The 23,009-nt window shown below is 48.8% G+C and overlaps 1 protein-coding gene across 1 annotated transcript in view; it reads left to right on the top strand.

Annotated features, from left to right (window-relative positions):
• The window catches only part of LOC146338681 (relaxin receptor 1-like), a 59,161-nt gene that overhangs the window by 31,710 nt on the left and 4,442 nt on the right, over positions 1–23,009 (top strand). Inside the window, exons 11-17 of the mRNA XM_084813286.1 lie at positions 10,954–11,025; positions 12,360–12,431; positions 12,859–12,930; positions 13,046–13,117; positions 16,926–17,155; positions 18,656–19,066; positions 21,300–21,515. Coding sequence (XP_084669412.1) covers positions 10,954–11,025; positions 12,360–12,431; positions 12,859–12,930; positions 13,046–13,117; positions 16,926–17,155; positions 18,656–19,066; positions 21,300–21,515 — 1,145 coding nt within the window. The remainder of the gene's footprint in view (positions 1–10,953; positions 11,026–12,359; positions 12,432–12,858; positions 12,931–13,045; positions 13,118–16,925; positions 17,156–18,655; positions 19,067–21,299; positions 21,516–23,009) is intronic.

The following is a 23,009-nucleotide window of genomic DNA, read 5'->3' as shown; positions in this document are numbered from 1 at the left end:
GTCACCTGGCCCTGGGTGTTTGTTGTCTTGCTGTGCATAGACAACACACTCCATGTGTGCACAGGAAGGCTCTCCATCCAATTGGCGGCCATGAAGTGAAATAAACAGGGAGGCTGAGAAAATTCTGCTGCAACCCATGGCAAGATGGGGCTGGGGGAGGAAGCAGGGAAGGCTTTCTGCAATGCAGATGCCAACATTTTCCAAACTGAGGCACCATTTTAGAAATTAAACGTGGGTATAAAAGAGTTTGTTTAAAGTGTGAATTCCTAAGTATCAGCTGCCCTCAGAGGAAGCACCACCCATACACACACGTTTCCTTGTGCTTTACTGTTTTGAGTGTGGAGTCCTTGATGATGCTGGAAGCTCCCTTTCTGCCACTGGACTCAGGTTGGATGTAGATATTAATCAGTTCCCAGGAGCACAGCTTAAGTGCCCAGCTCTAAAAGCAGGACCCCATCAACATGGCACTGCTTCCACCCTTCACTCCATCACAACTGCGCAGCATTGCAGCTTCGAATTAGCTTCTGCTGCAATACACTCGCAGTTTACTGCGGGCATCCCCAACAGACTCAGCTGTGCCCTTTTCCCCCCCATTATATTTTAATGCGCAGCTCTGCAGGCCCGTGAGCATGGGGCTGCGACACTTCAGTGGCTGTTTTGTATTTTAGGGGTTCTGTTGTGTCTGTCCGTCCCCCATTAGGTAAAATGTGGATGTTCTCTGCTCCTTCATTTCCACGCCAGCTGTTTGGCAGTTCCCCAGCCTGAGACTCTCACAGTGGTTCACACTCACCCAAGGCGTCCGAGGTACATGCCTACCCATCGCTCTGAAATGGTGGCTGGAGTGATGTTGGTCCTCCCCACCCCCCTGGCTCTTGGGCACTGAGTCCAAAAGAAACCATTGCAAAGATACAAAGCTTCAAATATGTCCAAAAGTGTGATTAAATAAATGAAAATGCCTCTCTGTGCCTCTGTAACTGTGCAACTGTGAAGGGATGGGAGGAGTAAAGGGGCATCACAGAGTGACGCAAACACTATGCACACTACAACACGCCCACCGCAAAATGTGAAATTGGTTTGGGGAAGGGACAGTCAGGGACAGTCAGCTTGCAACCACAGGAAACCTGCAGCAAACGGAAAACATTGCAGCAAAATGCCTCTTTGGAAATCTGCATTTTCCAGGAGGAAACCACGGATGGCTGTGAAGTGGTGACTGCGCCCTCTGCCCCGAGGGACCTCAACTCACAGCTGCCCTGGAGTAAAAGGCTGGTGTAGATGGGGCCTGGCACTTCCCAAGCTAGAAGCTGAGAATCTCCAAAAGCAAAGCCAAAACTAGGGCAAGTGAGCTCCCTGCAACTGTGTGCTGCTGGCTGGTAGTCTATGGCGTGCCGGTGGGAGACAGCCTCCTCCAGTTTTCCTCCTCACACAATCTCCTTGCCCGAGGAACATATTTTGTTAGATTCAGCCTTCTCCATCCAGCTTCAAAGGACAGGATTAAAGATAATCTTCTGCAGGAGGCAGATATTTCAGTTTTTCAGAGAAGACAAGTGTATGATGGAGCCTTCATGGCCTGTGATGTGCACACACATCCGCACACATACACACTGCTATGGTCTCTGTTTTCTGCACTTTGTCATGCTTCAGAAGGAGGGCCTGTAGTGGGAGAGAAAATATGAAGGCATGCACCCACAGACCACAACAATTCTGTTGTACCGTCATCAAAACCCTTTGCAAGTGTTGTCCCCAGACATGGGTTCTGTCCTCAGAGCATCCAGAGGAACTCAACAGGGAATAACGGGAGATGGGTCCCATTGTTCTTCCAAACAGTCTCCATGCCAATGAAACAGCCCTTTTCCTTCCCATCAGTGAGATGCTTCCATCAAGACAGGCAGACAAGTGACTTTGGCTTTGACTGGGAATGGGATTCCAAAGACCTCTGCCAACAGCGTCATGGAAACATAAACGCAGGCAAGATGGGAAGCATAAGCATCGCCTGCCCTTGGCCTTGCACGAGTGACAGCTTTATGGGACAGATGAAGCAGACGAGGTGTGGGTCGGGGAATGACCCTCCTCCTTCCTCCTGGCCACATCTCCCCCTTTTGCTTCACTTCTGAAGGTCAAGCCATAAACCTACAGGGTGGGCAGTGGCGTAGCAGAGGGGAAATGCAGAGGGCTGTGCTTTACATTAAAGGATATTATCACAATAACACCATTGACCCACAATCTGTAGTATATGAAATGCACGGCATGGTGCTTTACTGTTATTCCCATTTGTATCCTACCCTTCCTCCACTGAGCCCAGAGTGTGAACCCAGGTACCCCCTGCCAAGGTCCTGCATAGCAGCCATTTCAATGCCCTTTGCCAGCTCGTGTGTGTGTCTGTTAGCTGTATCTACATTTATCTGTATGATCAACCCAGCTGCCTGCATTTTTGGAGTCTCCTTGGGAGCGTGGCTATGAGGACTGCCGTGATGAGCGCCTGCACTCCCAGGTGGACCACTGCCCTACGGAGGATGGGAGGAGGCCAGAGCATTGGAGAGAAAGGGTTTGGTCAGGATTTGAGCACACCCCCCCCCCAAACCACATGTCCTTCAGGATCAGTGATGCAGATGAGGACTGCACAGGCCTCTGATTATAGAATCATAGAATAGTAGGGCTGGAAGGGGCCTACAAGGCCATCGAGTCCAACCCCCTGCTCAATGCAGGAATCCAAGTCAGAGCATCCCCGACAAATGGCTGTCCAGCCTTGTCTTGTATGCCTCCAGTGTGGGAGAGCCCACCACCTCCCCAGGTAATTGGTTCCATTGTCGTATTGCTCTTACAGTCAGGAAGTTTTTCCTGATGTTCAGCCGGAATCTGGCTTCCTGTCACTTGAGCCCATGATTCCGTGTCCTGCACTCTGGGATGATCGAGAAGAGATCCTGGCCTTCCTCTCTTTGACAACCTTTCGAGTACTTGAAGAGGGCTATCATATCTCCCCTCGGTCTTCTCTTCTCAAGGCTAAACATGCCCAGTTCTTTACGTCTCTCTTCATAGGCCTTTGTTTCCAGTCCCCTGATCATCTTTGTTGCCCTCCTCTGAACCCTCTCCAGTTTGTCTGCATCCTTCTTCAAGTGTGGTGCCCAGAACTGGACACAGTACTCCAGATGAGGCCTAACCAGTGCTGAGTAGAGGGGAACTAGGACTTCCCGGGATTTGGAAGCGATGCTTCTATGAATGCAGCCCAAAATAGCATTTGCCTTTTTTGCAGCCACATCACATTGTTGGCTCATCTTCAGCTTGTGATCGACAACAATTCCAAGATCCTTCTCGCTTGTAGTGTGGTTGAGCCACGTCATTGATTCATGCTTTCAAAACATTTTTCATTAATTCATTTATTTTTGTGAGTAGGAAGGCAGCAAGGAAAATGTAGTGTTATAAGGGGTATTCATGGGAATAGTCACACGTTTAATGACTGTGTGAGAGGGGTAGTGGGAATGCATCTTTTGGCCATGTCCCTCCCAAGAGCTGCGTGTTTAGCTTTGGTGAGAAATTATATATTTTCAGTGAAGACGATGATTGCACAGCAACAGCCCTCTCCCCACGTTCAGGGAGACTCCAAGCCCAGGCAGAGTGGGGGCCATCAGGCTCTGTCCCTCATCCTGCACACACTCTGCTGCCCGTCTGTAATGTGCCTACGCCCCTCTCTCCGAGATGACAAACCCTGCAGAGGCAGAGTTCCCACCTGCCGGAAGAGGTGCTTCCGTGTGTATCAAGACACATGTGTACGAATGCAGCAGCCACATGGGGCGGGGGCAGCGCCTGGAGCCCTGATTCCACCCCCAACCCATGCACATTCACTAGACATGCAGAGCCCCTCTGAAATGTCTGAAAGGGGCTACTGCCTCGGGCTCACAGAATATATGCAGCCTTTCTCTTTAAGCCCTGATGGTTCAGCTGGTGGTTCCTGCTCCGTCTGCATGATGAAGGCAGGAAACCTGACACAACTTGTGACCCATCAAACTCCACCCACCAGGAGTGTTTTGTTGTGGCCAGGCAGGAACTGGACATCCCTCATCTTTGCAGGCCCAGGCCGGCCACAATACCAGGGTGATCACTTAGATGCTGGTGGGCTGCGTTTGGTGTGGTGGGTTTCAGGCCTGATATGACAGCAGGCAGCAGAGAACCACCAATGGGTCTCTCCTGCTCCTTTGGTTTGCCGAAGTATCTGCTCCAGCATTGTCCAGGCATCTCACTGTTGGGGGTGGGATGAAGCAAGGCACTTTCAGGTGTCTTCTCTGTGATTTCAGGTGCGCAGCACGTCTGAGACAGAGTTGTAGACTGAAGGTCATTACAGATCTAGGACTGTGCCAGATATTCTCTAGCATCATTCTTGGGACTGAAAATAGCAAAGGGGGGGCAGTGATGGTAAGAGGCTTTCAAGAGAAAGAATTTGTGCGAATATTCACCTTCTTTCTGTACTGTTCGGCACCACTGATTCCTCTCACCACTGTTGCCGTGGTGCCCACCCTGCAGCCTTGGTATTATTGCTGCTTTCTTCCTCCTGGATTAGTCACATGTGTGGTCCCAAACAGTCACAGATCACACTGTGAACAGGATGAGGACCTTGTAATGCGTCACTGACACCACCAAATAGAGTCAGCTGCATGGAGATGTCACTGAGAGCAAGTGAGGGCAAATGAGAGGAGGGCTCAGCAGGGTGGTCAGGACTCCTGAAGAATAAGTGTGAGGGGGCACAAAGAGCTACCTAATGATACCTTACAAGGCCAGGGGTTGCACCGAGCAGAACAGTTGGCAAGGCTAGGCAATGAACGCTGATGGGAAGGGAGGAGGAGCCAGTAGCAAAAGCTGTGTTGTTTAGAAAGTGGAAAAACGGGCCTGGGATGGCTGCTGGGGAGAATTGCCTGTCCCCTTGCTTCTGGGTGAGCTCGGATTCCTTTGCCTGGGGATTCCGAGAAGGAGGCTAAAACCCTGAAACTTCAGCTCAGACCCTAAGAGCTGGCAATGCCATGGGCTGGTCATATTGCTTATTCCAGCTAATCAGGGACCAGACAGTGAATAGGATGGCATTACTGCCCTGTGCACCCAGTCAGATTGCACTATACAGCATTAATTGGGGGCGGGAGAGGGAGAGAGAGGGAGCAATGCAAATACATGAGTGAACCAATAAGGAGTGCAGACACTGTTAGATAAAAAGTTCTTGCTTCTGGTTGAAAGAAAGGATGCCAGACAGGCAGCAGTGGATCCAACACTATTTTATTGAACGTTTTGCAAAACGGGTGCAGAGCAGTCAGCAGTCTGGACCCCGAGCTAAGCAAGCATAAGTCTTTTTATACCCCCTCCCCTTTACAATTTTTTGTTAGCCACATGTCAACTGACTGAGCCGTTAGCTGACTCCTTAGAGCACGACTGTGTCAACATGTTTATTTCTGATTATGCTTATGTGACTGTCTCACCAGACTTCCCCTTTTTAACAGATGTACACTGCCACTGGACATGTGTCCGGTGGGCTCAATAATTATGACTAATAGCTCAAAGGTCTAGCAAAGAGCTGACAGCCAAAGAATAAGAGGACAGTCTTTTTCTAACAATTCCCTCCTTTAAGTCTTTACTCATGTCTTAAAGCGTTTTAAAACGGGGTTTCTCTATCAGCACAATAAAGCAAGAGCATCTGTTTTGACAGAGCAGTTTCAATTAACTGCTGGGATTTATAAACAAGAGGCAATTGTGGCTCTTGGATGGTTTCTTCGCCTGTGTCCCTGGCAGCTTCCGGTGGGGTGCCAGGGAGCAGAGGACCGTTGCCCGTGTCCTCCTGTTCTTTCCAGGTGACAGAAGGAAGCAAGGGTCGCCTAAATGGCTTTATCCGGCTGCAATGTGTCCATTTGCTAGAACCCACAAGCTTTATACACAAGTGGCTGGTTGGTCCCACCAAATAAGGCCCCTCCCACCCTTCCTTTAAAGCTTTTTTATTCTACTTTTTCAGCAACACCTCGTCTTTTGTCTGGAAGAGATGGATAGGTTCATCTAACGGCAATCTCTGGAACGGAACGGAATAAGCTTGTAGCTGTGAAAGAACAGACTGTAGAGAAGTCAACTGATCTCTTAGCATCTGATCACCCATCTCCCACTTGACTTCCTCCCTCCTTCTGCAGTCTACCCAAGGCGGGAACCTAAACATTAGCTCAAAGGGGGACAGCTTTATGTCTTTTCTTGGCATTTTTCGAAGCTTTGTCAAAGCTATTGGCAGAGCCTCTACCTAAGTGAGTCTTACCCCTTGCTGGAGCTTGGTTAGAGTCTCCTTGGGACTCCGATTGGTTCTTTCAACCTGCCCACTCGCCTGGGGTCTCTAAGGGCAGTGTGAGTGCCACTCTACCCCCAGAGCTCATGCCAACCCGTGCGTAACAGCTGAGGTGAAATGTGAACCCTGGTCGGACTCTACAACCTCAGGCAGGGAGAACCGGGGCACCACCTCCTGTAACGACTTAGCAACTACAGTTTTTGCCTGACAGTTTCTGCATGGAAACGCCTCTACCCACCCTGTCATTTGACACACTATTACAAGCAAGTATCTGCAACCCCTACACGGTGGCATTTTAGCAAAATTAATCTGCACCCTCTGGAAGGGATAATACGCCCATGGTCGCCCTCCCTTTGGTGGAGGGGGTGCCCTGGGGGAATTAATTTTCTGGCAAACCTCACATGTTGCTGCTAATCGATGGGCGCGTACAGTTAGGCCAGGAGAGACGAACAGCCTCTTGCAATAGTCAATCATAGCTGATGCCCCAGGATGTCCAAGAGAGTGATGCACTTGTTCTAAGATAGCTCCCTGCAGGGTCTGCGGTAGGAGCAGTCTCCCATCTGTCATCTGGATCCATCCGTCGCCATGGGGACTTACTCTGTGTTCTTGCGCCATCTGTAACTCGGAAGGGGAGTATGTGGGGGCTCCTCTCTTCTGGGTAAGACGAGAAATGTCTCTTGGATTCTTTCTTTGGCTGCCCTCTTTGCGGCCTCATTTGCCCTTAAGCAACTCGGCCAGCCTCTTGCCACGACATCAAGGACCTTGGAGTAATATCCCACCGGCCTCCAGGAGGGGCCCTTTCGCTGGCAAAGTACTCTCGAGGCTACGCCTTTATTTTTATGCACATAGAGTCTAAATGGTCGACTGGGGTTTGGTATGGCCAGGGCAGGTGGCGACACAAGGGCAGCTTTGAGACTGAGGAAAGACTTCTTTATCTTTTTGCAGCGCCTCATACAGCGGTCGCGCCATCTCCCCATCTATGTAGACAAGAGGGTGGGCAGCTGGCTGGGGTTGAGGCACATGGAGATCTACCCAGGAGGAGATTTTATATCCCACAGAGTTGCGTCAGGGCAGGGCCCCTAGAGGTCTTTATCACCAATGCTTTTAAAGGTGTAGTTGGCCCCAATGTCAGCAGAAGAGCTGGAATGGCTAATGGCACGCAGACTGACGGAGCCCAATTTGCTTGAGACTTTTGCAATAGACTCCCTGCTTGCATCAGGAGAATCCAAAAGAGGGGGAGCCTTTACTGCTTGCTGGCTGCCTGACTGCTGCAGGGCTCTATTGACTCGCCTGCGGAACATCTTGCGGATGCTGCCTCTTGATTTTTTATTTTTTTCCCCTCATCACCAGTTTATCCACCATAGACTGCAGGCAGATGCTCAGCATTATGGCCTGCAGGCTGGTGATTGTGACCCACTGTAGGCAGTCTTTATTTATCAGGTACTTAAAGGCAAGTTCTAGCTTCACCTCTGACTTGCCAGCGGTAGGGCCTGATATCTCGTTGTGCACGGGGACCGAGGAAGTGACCTGCCAGCAGCGCATTCAGGTCACCTTGAAACTTCCCTCCTTGATCTGGTCATTGGGCAGCTTGACCTGGAAGTTCAGCTTACTATTCTCAGCCCCCACAATGACGTGGCAGCCCTTTTCGGGGAAGTCTGTGATGCAGGGGTCAAATTTGAGATAGCTGTAATACTTGAGGGTCTGTGCCAAGCGGATGAACTCCTTCTTGGAGACCTTATCTTGTAGGGACTTCAGCTGACGGTGTTGCCAACTTGGCACGAGAGGCCCTTCCGACCCCGGCCCAAACTAGGGGATTGACTCTGTTTTCTATTAAGCACCAGTCCTCGTCTGCCTCTGGGGCGGGCTCCTCTGCGACCTTTGAAAGGGCCATTTGATAGTTACTGCTCTGTTGCTTGGGGAACTGTACTTCTATCCTTCCGTCAGAAGTGAAAGCAATCTCAATTTGGAGCTTAGTCAATAAGTCCCTTCTTAACAATGCCACCGGACAGGAGGGGGTACAGACAAATGCATGTGCTAGGTGTGTTTTCCCAACCTTGGTGAGCAAGGGATGAGAAAGGGGCACTCGGGTTGCCCTTCCCTCGACCCCCATTATGGTGGTAGATCCCCCACTTCCCGTTGGTGGTTGGCTAAGGGGGGAGGATGGACAGGGCGGCCCCTGTATCTACAAGGGCATCGTAGGAGCAGCCCCCAACTTTAATTTTGACTATGGGGTCCCGTCTTGCCTCAGAGACGGCTCAGAGGGGGCTGGGCCCCGGTCTGTCTTAGTCTCTTTCTTGTTCATGCAAAATTCTTTCTGCCCCCCCCTCTACACCCTCCTCTCTCTCTTTTTGCTTCAAGGCTTCACAGTCACGCTTCCAGTGCCTAATTTTCTTACAGAAGGCACACTGGTCTCTTCTCAGGGAGGACCCCTTCCTCCCTCCTTTTCCTCTCTTCTTAGCTCCTCCTTTGTTGGGTCTGAGAACCGCAGCGAGGAGCTTCGCTCGCCTCTTGTCTTTCATAAACTTTCTGAGCTCTCCTAAAACACTTAGGTCAGCCACTAATCTTTTCTCAACTTTCTGCAACTTCTTTCTGATGTCTTGGCAACTATTTCCCACAAACTGAGTCATGAGAATCTTTAAATTATTTGGGTCCTTCAAGTCAATATCAGTATACTTGGTGAAGGCTACCCTTAGCCTTTGGAGGAACACGGCAGGAGGTTTGTTTTTGTCTTGTTTTAAAGTCAGGACTTTTTGCAAATTGGGGGCCCCCCGCGCGGCTTGCTTCATGCCCGCTAAAACGAACCGAAAATACTCAGCATGTAGCTGTCTCTGTGCCGCCATGGCTACCCCCCAATCGGGCCGTCCTGTGGGCAGAGCTGCTGCCGTCTCATCCTCAGTTGCCTGGGGGTGTTCCTCTTTAAACCTGGCCCGTGCCCCCGCAAGGATGGTTGGTTTCTTATTGACCATCACAGGAGGGGCCAGAGACATGCATTTGACAACCCACGGAGCAGGCTTGCCGCCAAGGGGTACGCAGGTCGCCCATGAATCGATATAGGGGAACTGGTCTCAACTTCCCCTCTGTGTTACTATTATACGCACAGCAGATACCAGGGTTGGGTCAAAAGACCCCTCGGGTGGCCATTTGGGTTCTACTACCGGCCATTCCCGGGCACAAAGAAGGACAAGGCGATCCTTTGTCATCTTAGTTCTATAATCTTGCTTAAAATGTGACCAGTTGCGCAAACAACACTCCAAGGGCATATGGGACTCTCCTGTAGGCCTGGATTGGGACCCGCCCATGACGGTGGGGATTTCAATCAACAATTCTCATGCTTCGCCCTCCTCTGACCCAGCCCGTCTCCGGAGTAGGGAAATGCAGATCGGGGCTCCTCACTCGCTTCACCCGTAGGCGTCTCACACAATCACAAACACACCACCGTCCCGCGTTTATCCCCTAATGTAAGCTGTTTCACTTACCCCAAAAGCCTCTTCTGTCCTGCCCGCAGCTGCGTCCAGCTGCTTTATTGATCCACTGCCGGTGCCTAAAAGGAGTGATCACGTCTCCCTCTTCCTCTGGCGTTGGTCCCCAAGCGCTTTTGCCGCCGCCGTCGTGAGGAGAAGGCAGTGTAAGCAACCGCCTGTGGCCACTTCTCCTCCGCGGCCCCTCGGTTCAGCGCAAAGGGGACGCGCCCCGAAGCAGGATCCGAGTCACGGCACCAAATTGTTAGATAAAAAGTTCTTGCTTCTGGTTGAAAGAAAGGATGCCAGACAGGCAGCAGTGGATCCAACACTATTTTATTGAATGTTTTGCAAAACGGGTGCAGAGCAGTCAGCAGTCTGGACCCCGAGCTAAACAAGCATAAGTCTTTTTATACCCCCTCCCCTTTACAATTTTTTGTTAGCCACATGTCAACTGACTGAGCCGTTAGCTGACTCCTTAGAGCACGACTGTGTCAACATGTTTATTTCTGATTATGCTTATGTGACTGTCTCACCAGACTTCCCCTTTTTAACAGATGTACACTGCCACTGGACATGTGTCCGGTGGGCTCAATAATTATGACTAATAGCTCAAAGGTCTAGCAAAGAGCTGACAGCCAAAGAATAAGAGGACAGTCTTTTTCTAACAACACTGGTTGGAAAAGAGGGAGAGGGACATTTTTAAACACTGCAGAAATGTGCTTAAAATGGTGGTTAGTTTCACCTCAGCCCCTTACCCTCTTTTGAATTGCCACCTTACTTTATAGAGCAAATTTCCATTCCAAGATGTACTTGAGGGAATGCCTCCTCCCTTCTTTTATAGAGGCTTGCTCTTTATGTGCTTGGAGCAGGGCCTTTTCTATGGTAGCACCGCATCTGTGGAATGGCCTTCCCCAGAAAGTTCCATCAGGTAGTATCCCTGCTGAATTTGTGATGACTAGTAAAAATGTACCTATCATATCAGGCCTTTGGCTGCTGCTGTATTTTGGTATTTATTAGTATTTGTGATTGCTTTAATCTTGTTTTGTGGAATTAAGTATTTTGTACATTGATTCAGACTCCTGTTGGTGGAAAGGTGTGTGTTTGTGTGTGTGTGTGTGTGTGTGTGTGTGTGTGTGTATAATGAATGAATAATGCATGAAGGACAGAAACTCACCTTTACTTTCCTTAATCCTCCAGGGTTCTGAACAGGAATAAGATTGAGTGGATCCAGGAAGGGACTTTTTCCGACCTGAACAGGCTGGTGGAACTGTAAGTGTACCTGAGAGGGCCTTCCCTAATATAGCGCAGGATATTTTGATGCTGGAGGCAGAAAATACAAATGGCACCTCACCTTCCACCCCAGCCCCACCATTTAACTTGTCCAAAGGTCCGATCTATTTACCTCTCACCCTGCAGCCTTTAATGATGTCAAAAAATTTCTGTCTGCCTCTTGGTTGGTTCACCTCTGCACGCATTTCTCTTCTCAACTTCATTGGGTAGAAGTCATTCCAGTCAAACTCCTGCCTGGCCACTTGGCTTTATCCAGGATGATTCATATATCTTCCTGGATAAATAAAAGCACCAATAGAGATTTAAAAAAATACAATATGCCAAATATTGCTGGCTTCCTTCACCAACAAATGTCTCCAGTCCTTATCATCATCCCTTGCAACTTAGAACTTACATAATCTTTTTCACCTCTTGGAAACTAAAGTCTTGGGTGCAATGAACCTTCTCTCCAAGATTCTTCTTGAAGAGAAGTTCAGTTTCTCCAGTAGGCTGAAACAGAGAATGCCACGAGAACGAGCTGTGAACTTCACTCAGTGGCCGTGGGCTAGTGGAGTGACTCAGCCTCATTGGTAATATAGATGGAGCAATATATTTGACCTACCCCACAGAGCAGAGCTGTTAGGATTACTGATGTTGGCCCTACATGAACTATTGGTGGTGGAGGAGGATTAAAAAAGAATATCAAGGTGTGACTCGGTGTGTCACAATTACAAAACCCTCTGTATTGAACCAGAGCCCAAGTTGAAGCTGCAAGACAAAAGGAAGTACTTCACACAGTGCATAGTTAAACTATGGGATTTGCTACCACAGATGAGGTGATGGCCACCACTTTAGATGGCCTTAAAAGGGGACTAGAAACATTTGTGGAGGAAAAAGCTATCAGTGGCTTTTGTATGTGTGTGGGAGGGATGAGGCTGCTCTCCCCTGTAGTGTTCCTGAAGTGCCACTTGGCTGGCATATACAGAGTCTCTGGCTATACAGAGGCTCCATGTCTCTGTATACCAGTTGCTGGGGAACATGAGTGGGAGGGTGCTGTTGCGCTCACGTCCTTTTGTGGTTTCCCCATTGGGGCAGTTGGTTGGCCACTGTGAGAAATACATTACGAGACTAGATTGGCCTTGGATCTGATCTGGCAGAGCTTTCCTTATGGCAGATCCTTTAGGAAGATTCTCAACAAGGGCCCAAGATGCATGCCATCTTGGATCCCCAATCATGAGGACCTGAGTACAACAGCAAGAGCAGACGTGGCTGTGGCACAGACTGGACCCACACAAATCAATGCCCTCAAGCCTTCTTTTCTTCTCTTCCAACAGCGACTTGTCCTCCAATAGACTTGAGGAGCTTCTACCATCGTGCTTCAGTGGCCTGCATGAATTACAGCAACTGTATGTATATGACCCCAGCCTGTGCTTAGCAGAACTACCACCCACCCTTTCATTAAAATTAGAGCCAAAGCACATTTTGTGGGAAATACTTCTGCAATGACTCCTGAATCAAATTTGCTATGAAAAATGTAAATGTATATTCTCCTTTTTCATAATTTTACCCTTCCTGTTTATGGATGCAATAAATTACTTAATGTTGTTGCCTTACTCAACACTATTGCCTTCTGATTCATTAAGAAAAGATATTCAAAAATAAAATTTGAAAGATTTCAAAATATCAGATTTGACCTCCAAAATGTACGTGACATTTTGTTTCCATTCTAATAAATGACCCTATTATAGGACAGCGGAAGGATGACAGTGTCAGCTGCTCTTCATTCTTTTCAAAGACCCTCCTTCCATATTGTTCCTTTTTGTTTTCTTGCAGAATTATTTCAAATAACCCTCTGCGCCAGATCTTTCCAGATGAATTTGACAATGTACCCCACTTGCGCTCTCTGTAAGTGTCACAAGCAGCAGAAATCCCGGTCCCCCTTCCCCACGGATGCAAATCCTCTTCCTCAGTCCTCTTGTTCAGCTGACTTATGCCCCTCATTGACACATTTGTTTTATAGGGGCTTGGAAGGTCTGGAGATCCTGAACATCCACAACTGCATGTTTGAGAAGCTTGTTAATCTGTCTCACATGTAAGTAGCTGGGGAATGTTTGCCAGTGGGTTTGACGCCTAGGGCCCAAAAGCCCAGCTACCCCAGCCACCTGGTACAGGGCAGGAGCTTCCTACAGAACAAGCTACCCAGTCCAGACCCCAGTGCACCACAAGCAGAAAGCAAGGCAGCCAAGGAAGATGCATCCAGACCAAACCGCTCAAGCCACCCAGCTGGCACTCTGGGAACACTACAGGGGAGCAGCCCCACCCCTCCCACACACATGCAAACTTGCTAGCCAGTAGGACAGGCACGGGAGTTGGGGAGAGAATTCCTTTTTGGCTGTGGAAATATAGTAGTGCTTTACAGAGTAACGTGAACAAAAGACAGGCCCCTCTCTTTTGGACAGTGCAAGAGACAGGAGAAGGGGGGAGGCACCAAGTGCCCTTTCTCTACTGGGGACAGTCCCTGATGCCCTGGAGAGTTGGGGTGGGGGAAGCCCAACATTTTAGGTGGAGAGAATCTCCTTGCTGCCCTGGATGAGGCACAACAGAATCCATGTATTCATTCAGCTCTAGCGAGGTAGAAGTGGTGACACCAGAGAAACAAAGATAGGCTTGGGCCAGAACCTTTGGGTAATTCACAGAACCGTTTTGAAATGACAAAGTTGACATTTTGAGCCCATTTTGAGGGTGCCTGAAGCAGTATTATGGTTGCTGCTCACTGCATCTTGGTTCCACTTTGGAAAAGTTTTTTTAGGGTAGTGGCAAGTCATAACTGGAATATCAGGTGAGCCACTCATAAGATTGGTTAAGCACAATCACAGCCACCGGGAAAGTCTTTTTATTTTTACTTGGAATTTGTTGCCGTGAGATATGGTGATGGCTGCTAGACAACAACAACAACAAATAATTTGACAAATTAATGGAGAAAGATAGGTTTATTGGTCCCAGGGCCTGGTCTGAAGGCACGTGCGGCAGCCACCTTGCTGAAGCTAAGCAGGTCTGCGTCTGGTCAGTGCTTGGAGGGGAGACCCCCTGGGAACCCCATGGAGCCCCCTTGAGTTCCACAATGGAAGAAAGGTGGGACACGAATGTAATGAATAATAAAATAATATTGACAGCTATCGGCCATGATGACTAAAGGGAAAACCTCCACATTTGGAAGCAGTGGCTCTCTGAGTACCAGATGATAGGGACAACCAGCAGTGGATGCCTGTCATGACTCTCTCTAGCACTGAAGAGAAGTCCTCTGGCATCTTTAAAGACTAGCACATTCGCTGTGGCATAAGCTTGCATGGACTAGATCCCCCTTCATCAGATGCATGAAGCGCTATCCTCAGGTAGCAGATTGTATCTTGTACATAGGTGCCTTCCCCAATCTGGTGCCCTCCAGATGTGTTGGACTACATCACCCATTATCCCCAGCCAGCATAGCCATTGCAAGCAGTGGGGCCAACAGGCTATGAAATGCAAGAGGCACAGGATACGGCGTTTCTATGTACAGCTCAGGTGTACATGTGGACCGTTAACAACAGCAGTAATTGGTGAAAACACCATCTTCCTAGCTTTGCTCTGCTGATTTTACACCTGCAATCATAAATGAACAGAATCAAACATGCTGATAAATCCCAGCCAAGTCATTTGATCCTGGAGTCTCCCACTGAAGAATGGGCAGCAGCAGCCTGTCCTGGGAGACTGAAATGTTCTCCCACTAAACACAGAAATGTCACAGACTATACCTTTAGTATTTCATGGCCTTTGGGGACCACTGCTTAAAACCCATGTGCGCGCACACACACACACTAATGGTGCCCCCGCTGGAATTGCTCTATCCTTTAGTGTGATTTACCCAGAAAAATCAGCAATTACATTGGTGACTTTGCCATAGTAAAAATGGCCCTGTGGATCAGCTCCTAGAAGTCTCTTTTTATCTGCCACATTATAGTGAGCTAAGAAAAATATCAGGGTATTGATACAAACTCTGCATGTTTTCTGAGAAACGACTTCAGGAAAAAAGTTAGGGGAAACTAACCATATAATTGGCCATTGCCTTATGTGCAATAGGCGCTTGATTTCTTTTGCACGGAGAAGTGATTTCATGCACACACAGCTGAATGGCCATTTTGCAGGTGGGGAGATTATTCTTTTGTGCACCAGCATTGTAATGAACTTGAATGATACAGTGTTTCTCTCCCCAACATTACAGAAATGTGTTTTTGATGGTAGGGAGCGGGTTCAAATTTTTAAAAGCACTTGCCCAGAACCTGAGCGTAACTCAAGGGTTTCTCTTAAATCACCCCTGAATAACAAGGGAATCCTTGTAAAGGGGTTTCTTGCTGTTTTAACAGCAGCCAGACTCAATATGTTGGGACCTGCATTGACGTGAAACGCTGTGCTGTGTTTATTTGGCTTAGTTCTTAAGTGCAGAAATAATCATTGACAAAATGTTTCATTATAGTGCCATGTATCACAATGAATTACAGTCCTGTTGGCTCCAATTTAGTAAGTCTTTTAAAATGCATTCCTTTCTTGCCCCAAGGATAGTCAGCATGCGTGCCTAAAAGTTAATTAAGCATATGACTAATCTCTCTTTTTCTGAGAGGGCGCAATAAACTGCATTGTAAGAAAACATGCTTGCATTTGCTCTTCCAGTCTGGGATGGAAATTAGAGCTAACGTTATGCCATTTGGTGTGTTCAGGAGCTCTGCATAAAGCTCCCATCCATATTCTCAGCACTCTGGTGCTCCTTTTAACTTTGTGTGCTCTGTGGCTATCCCCAGTGCTCTGTGATAAGCTCCTGGTGACTGCTGGATGGCCACGACACCATACATCCCTAACGACCTCCAAACCAGAGTAAATCGCTCATGGACACACGGACACATACCCCGTTCAAACCCTAACCCTTTCCGTGCATCCCTCCTTTGTCTCTGCAGCTGCCAGCTGCATTTAGGCAAACCTAAGGCTAGCAACCTGTAGAGAAGCCACACCTGCAAATGCCATGCGATCCAGGCCAGTTCTATCTTTCTGGTATTTTCCTATCCCCACCTCTAAACAGAGGCCTGTCCTCTGTAGAAGAGGACACCTGCAGAGGCTGGGAGAGGTCATGACCAGCTAGAACCCTCCTGTCATGGCAGGCAAGGCAGCTCACTTTCCTCTTATCGGCCATCGGCCCTTGGGCAAAACTACAAGCAGTTTCAGTGGATAGCAGGAAACAATCCCTTGGGCTTCTCTCTCCAAATCCCAATTCCAAATTAAAGCAAGTCTTCATTAACAGTAAGAGATAAGGGACAATGGTAATGGTATTTACCATTACTTACCAATAAGAAAATAAAGCAAACGTTAGGAAGCCATCCTACATGAGAACTCTTGAAAGAGAATCCACAAACGCACACATGTAGAGTCACCCAGGTTGATGCAGTATCCAGCATCCTCGGATGATCAAAGGAGGTGTCAAAAATAGAGAATCTTATTCCATCTTTATTATGCTGAATCAGGATGGTGAGGGGTGATAGGCCAGCATGCTCAACCAATCAGATGAGTTGCACGTAGGCAGGAAGGCCTGCTCGGGACCTTTTGGGAGCTCGGAAATGAAGCCAGAAAGGTGTTCATTAAAAAGCATCTTTCTCCCGCTGGTAGACTTCACATATCAAAGGAGCTCTTACATTGTGCATTTGAAAATGTTAGAGCATTGGTCTCCCCAGAGGGAGAATGGGAGCTAGCTATGTGGGCAGAGAGAGCGGTCGTTTTAAAGAGAACCCAGTGGAGTGGCAGGCCTGTGTCACACACTTCTTAGTAAGTAAGAACTCCCCCTCCCTTCAAATCTAAGCCACTATTCTTGTCTGCCGCAGCTATTTTAAGAAGTTCCAGTACTGCAGCTTCGCCCCCCATGTCCGCAGCTGCAAGCCCAACACAGATGGGATTTCCTCCTTCGAGAACCTCCTGGCCAACGTCATCCTCAGGGTCTTTGTCTGGGTCATTGCCTTCATCACCTGCTTCGGGAATCTCTTTGTCATCTTCACAAGGTCCTTCATTGTCACTGAAAACACCAAGCACAGGGTGGCCATCAAGTCTCTCTGCTGTAAGCTCGGGAGTTGGGGGGGGGAGCGGGGCTTTGGGCGGGTGTGTTGGCGCTCCGTGCTCGCAGGGTTCCAAGAAGCACCACCTCCAACTGGGCAGCTTTCAGTGTCACCTGCAACTGTGCTGGGAATGGCACCAGCAGGAGCAGACGGTACAAATCCAGTGCTCCCCTGGGAGCTGTAATGGGTGTCCAGCGCTGATACGGCTTGGTGCACAGAAAACGGAGCACTTCCACAGTGGTGGGCTTCCACAGGGGAAGTAGGAGGAGTGGGACATGAGGGCAGCCCTCTCCCCCTACGGCGCACGGAGCGTACGAGGCTGGCCAGAGCGGGGGAGTTCTGCGCGGAGGAGGGCTGGAGGAGCCGTGAGAATGTTTGGGAGCAGAGCAGTCCTCTTCCCCACGTTTGGGACAGAGGATGCTCCAAAGCGAGATAGGTTGTGGCTGAGTCATGTGAACAGGGCGGCTGGAGTGGCTGCTCGGTGTGTGTCCCCAAAATGGGTGTGGGGAGGCTCTGCCACCTCCTTCTCCTGAGATATTCAGAGAAGGCACTGCAGAGTATTTCAGCTGCACCTCCTTGCTGAGGTTCTTAGATTATTCACATGTCATAAAACAGAACCTGCCTTTTGTGACAAAATTGAGTCAGTAGGGGAAAAACCCTAGAGTGGCGAAAGGACCATGCTTCGTCCTCACCCCCAGCCTTGCAACCCACTTTGCTGAAATCCGAAGGGGATCGTTTGCTTCCTGTCTCCCTGTTAGGAGGTTGGGCTGGGGATCATCTAGAGCTGCACCAACGACTGTATAATTAGATGCATGCACACACACATGCCATGCCGCTGCCGCCCTCTCCGTGTTTTCCTCATTGTTTCCTTGCTGTTCGGTGCCCTTTTGTTCCTTGTCTTCCCTGAGCCATTATCCTCCTATTGGCTTCAGCAGTCCCTATATTCTTGTCTGACCTCACATCAGATGTAGCATCCTGGCATCATTGCAAAGATGCCATGGATCGCCACGGTGAACAGGACTAAGCCGAAGCCTGGGCAAATAATGCTGAGGACTGCAAAGCCAAAGGAGGAGAAGAGCAGCGCTGACAAAATATGGGCACGTTCACCAAGAGTTTAAAAAACTGCTAAAACAGGAGGCTAGTTCCAGTATTCAGAAAACTGAACAGAAAATGCAATGAGCGGTTTTGGCCCCAGCCTAGCGTCATTTAAGCTCTTTTCTTTTGCAGCAAAGTCTTGTGAGTGCACAACATTGTTCATGATCAGAAGGAATATAAATACTACTTTTGTAATATTATGCCTGCATCTTATGATCTGTTGATTTTCTCAGAGAGCATGAATTTTTAAAATCTGTTCTTAAATTGTTCTAATGTTAATCACATTTTTAAAAAGTTGATTGATTGTCATTCTCAACTGCTCTGCATTGGGGCTGGATTGAAGAAAAGCAGTATGGAAATGCTTTTAAAAGCCAACTGTCAACTTCTCTTTGTCTTCTCTGCCCCAGGTGCTGATTGCCTGATGGGCATCTATCTTTTCTTCCTTGGCGGGTTTGACCTCAAGTTCTCAGGAGAGTACAACAAGCATGCCCAAACCTGGAGGGCAAGCATGGCGTGCCAGGTGGTAGGCAGCCTGGCCATGCTCTCCTCCGAGGTCTCTGTCCTCCTGCTGACGTACATGACCATGGAGAAATACCTGTGCATCGTCTTCCCATTCAGCCACTATGGGGCGAGCAAGAGGCGGACGCTTTCCACACTGATTGTCATCTGGCTCCTGGGCTTCTCCCTGACGCTGGTGCCTTTCTTGTGCAAGGAGTCCTTTGGGAAGTATTATGGCAGGAACGGGGTGTGCTTCCCACTCCAGTCCGATGAGACTGAGAGCCAAAGTGCCCGGGGCTATTCCACAGGGATATTCCTGGGTAAAGACTCCTCAGAACTTTCTGGTGTCACTTCTTATGGGAACTGTAGTGTCTAAATCATTTGAAGGGAAGGATGATATGGTGCTGGTATGAGCAGGGCATGTGCTGAGTCCTGGGCTTCAGGTCTCCCACCTTTCATGATTGACCCAAAACAGTTCTGGGGCTGGGACATGTCCCAGAAGGACATCTGGGGTGTCATCGTCATTCCCTCTACTTCTAATGTTCAGGCATGAGTGCCATTGCTTAGGTAGCCAAAACAGCAGCACTCATGCACAAGAGAGACACCTCCCCTGCCCCCCCCCCGGTTTGCAGAAATACAAAAAAATCTTTAGAAATCCCCCCCGTAAGAAACCCCCCCAATAGTCCAATGTGGACTGAACATGCTCAGTGACTACAGAATTGTGATGTGTGTGTGTAAGACCAGAGGGAAGAGGAAACAGAATGGAATAGCCTGGAGAAGGAGGTGACTGACTGAGCCATGAGCAGAAGCATTCCACACTGTCACATGCTGTTGCAGGTCCCACTTGTTTAGCCTGTTGTAATGGGACGCGGGCGGGCAACACGATGCCTGTGGGTGCGACAGCGTGCCCAGATTTATCTCTAGGCACTGGCTGAGGCTCCCTGCCCCTCTCAGTTCTTATTTACATTTTTTAAAGAGTATTCTTATTATTTCCCTTGGGTACGTTAGAAACACCAGCCTATTGCCTCTCCCTCCCCTGGAATGCCTCTGGGTCTCATGTGGGGCCTAGCGCATTCTTTGGGGCCCAGAAGATCCTTTAGTGAGGATGGGAGAACACAGGGCAGCCGTTGGCCAGAGCTCTTCTTTCCAGCCGGGCCAGGCAGCCGAAGCCCTTCTGGGAAAGAGAAGCCCCTGCAGCAGCAGCTCCTGGAGGTGTTTGGCCTGGGGCTTGGCCTTGGCCGAAGCGGCTTCAGTCTTCTAATTTTTTTGGTGTGTGTGTTTCCGGTATTCTTCTTGGGTGGGGGCCTGAGAGTGGCTAGGCTCAGTGCAAAACTCTCTCCTGAGGCGACTTGGTGAGTTCATGACAGACAGAGTTGAGATTCTCACTGTGGGCTTTGTTTTTCCCCCTCAGTCTTGTAGGGGTTGTGACTCTGTGATAGCAGTTTATATACAAGGAGCCATAATGATTCAGAAAGATGCAAACAAAATTGTGCCAAAGTAGTATAGTTTCACTGGCTAATCTGCTGCTAGCAACTTGCCTCTTTCAGCCTCTGGTCCTGGCTATTTGCCCCTTGTAGCATTTTGAAAATGCCTGTGTGTCTGAAAGGACCATGAGGCCTGAACCAGTGAGAGACTTCTGCCCATGCTCATATTCCTAGAAGACAACAGCTTGGTCAGGCCCAAACTAAATGTTTCTTCAAGGAGAAAAGTAGTTTTAAAATGGAAGGTAAATAAATGTACATGTTTCATTTTGCCTTCAATCTTGATATAGCATAGGCTTGCAGTTTCTCACATTTTATTGAATCATTTGTTAATGAACAGAGAATGAGAGCGTTGTCAGTCCTACTGAATTTTGGTACACCCCATACAAGTGTTCTGTACGTACATACTTCGTTCACAGTTGCACTGTATCATGTTTATGCAGATATATAAATAGACCTGGCTTGCACATAACAACAATCCAGCATATGGGCTGAATTGTGGGTTATTGTATCATGAGTTGTTGTTTTATTTCTTCTATTTCTATCCCGAAACTCTCTGGGCAGTTGTTATGTGTGAACCCTGCATTATGATTTAACAATGGGTTGTTAACCATGAACAATCCAGAGTTCACAACCCAACAATGAATCATGGGTTCTCTTCCTGGGTTGTTTGTTGTTAACAACCGATAGTTGAAACATAGTGCAGCATTTGCAGTAACAAAAGCTCATGATTCAACAACAGCGCATGCTCAATCCATACGCTGGGCTGTTGGTATGTGTGAACCAAGCCATAGTGTCATGGCATTGAACGATGTACGCATGTCGAAAAAATATCCAGGGCCTGTAACAGAAGAAAGCAATTGTGAACACATGAAACATGTCAGCAGAAAATCCCTGAAGCAATGTAGATGGCAGCAAATGCCTCCTACTTTTGAAACATGTTTCTGCCCTAGCAGCCCTGAATGGTTTCTGCAAAATGTGGAGCTGACTGCAAATCCTTCCTCCAAAGAGCCCCATCTCATCCTGTGCACACATTAATGTTTGGCTTCTTCCTTCCCCTTCCCACTGGCAGGTCTGAACCTCGTCGCCTTTGTCACCATTGTGTTTGCCTACACGAGTATGTTCTTTTCCATCCATACCACTGCAGCCAGGACAGCCGAGCGTGGCGTTTTCTCCATGGAGGTGGCCATTGCCAAGAGATTCTTCTTCATTGTCCTCACCAACGCCCTCTGCTGGATCCCCATCTTCCTCCTGAAGCTCCTTTCATTGTTGGACATAGATGTGCCAGGTAGCTGTCTTGACTTACCGAGGTTGACATGAAAACGTGGTTTCCAGGAGGTGCTAAATTGCTGTGATCCTTCCATGGTTATGTGCTCTCTTGAATGTGCCCCTACATGGAGAACAAAAGTGTGGCACCTGAAAACGTTCTCTTTCCTGTGGGTGCATCTCTGGAAGTATTCGAACATCACAGCCCCAGAGATGGAAGCCACCAAAATATGCAGCTAGTGTTCGAAAGCTGCTTACACTGTGGCCTGGTTCACATGTAATGCTGCACTATAGTTCAGTTTAGGGTTACACGCACACACCTGGGGTTGGTGCACCCATGGTGTTCCCACCAAGGGCAGACTGGAAGCTCCCATGTCCCCTTTTAAATGAACTGCAGTCACTTGTATGTCTGAACCTGGATGGAATGTGCTCGGTGTTAACTGTGGTCCAGAGTGGGGGGGTGGGGGAACTGCCAGGCTGCGGGCGACCCGGATCCTGGGGCGCTTCCAGCCAGCCAGCAGCCCACCCTCCTCAGCAGCCCACTGTGTCTCCATGCTGGGCAGAGAAGCCTCTTCCTTCCTGGCCAGCAGAAAAGACGAATGAGCTGCTAGAAGAGAGGCAGGCAGGAGAGGCAGGACCTCGGATGAGAAACACGTGTTTGGGGAGGAAAGCTGTGACTCTTCGAGAGGAAAATGTTAACATTTCAAACATATTCCAGATTAGAACAAATTTACAATGTGATAATTAGCTGGGGAGTTTGTAGTATCCAGTTATAATTATATTATTTCCGCTGCCTAAAATCACAGAACTCAGGATTCTGACATACTCTTCCTGAATTTGATGGCATTTGGAGGAAGTACATTTGAAGAAGGATGGTTCACAAAGACAGCAAAAGAGGGGCTGGCTGGCTGGCTGGCTGGCTGGGGGTGGCTCAGGCCACTTTTGGCTCTGGCCCCAACCACCGCTGGTCTGCAGCCTCTAAGACCCCCAAGGGAACGGGGCCCTCAGTGTAAAACAAGATCCCCATCCCTGGATTGGGGTAGCAAGCCTGCTTAATTATCCTGTTTTTTTCCCATTAGCCAAGTTAACACTAACTACAGTTCAGAAGCAAAAGCTGTACTAGAGGAGAGGGGATGGGGGAATGTGTGAAGCTGAGGCTGGCTTGCCCTGGCTTGTTCCCATCATGCTAAACTAGGGTTTAGTGTTGCGTCTGAATGCAGCCTGCTAGCTCAACCACAGGGAGAATCTGCCTGCCAGAGCTGCATGTTCCAGGTGGCGGCTGGTGGTGCTGCAAAGATGTCTCACACAATTGTGCTGGTGCACACGGGAAGCGTTTGAACACTGCACTGGCCAGGGGGGGAAAGGTTTTACCAGCAGGCTCCATAATGCTGAACTGGAGGCTGTCTTCATGAGGAATTTATTGCAGTTAGAGCAGTCTGATTTCCTTTGCAACATGACATTGTCGCCTATCCACTGCACTGCCAACCAGCCCTTTTGAAAAGCCGCATTTTCTGAA

The sequence above is a fragment of the Heloderma suspectum genome, chromosome 9 (genome assembly GCF_057233095.1).
Source record: "Heloderma suspectum isolate Gila_16-S chromosome 9, 16-S_ref, whole genome shotgun sequence".
In the NCBI taxonomy this organism is placed as follows: domain Eukaryota; kingdom Metazoa; phylum Chordata; class Lepidosauria; order Squamata; family Helodermatidae; genus Heloderma; species Heloderma suspectum.
Note: the sequence above shows the minus strand (reverse complement) of the source record. Positions and strands in the feature narration are given on the sequence as shown.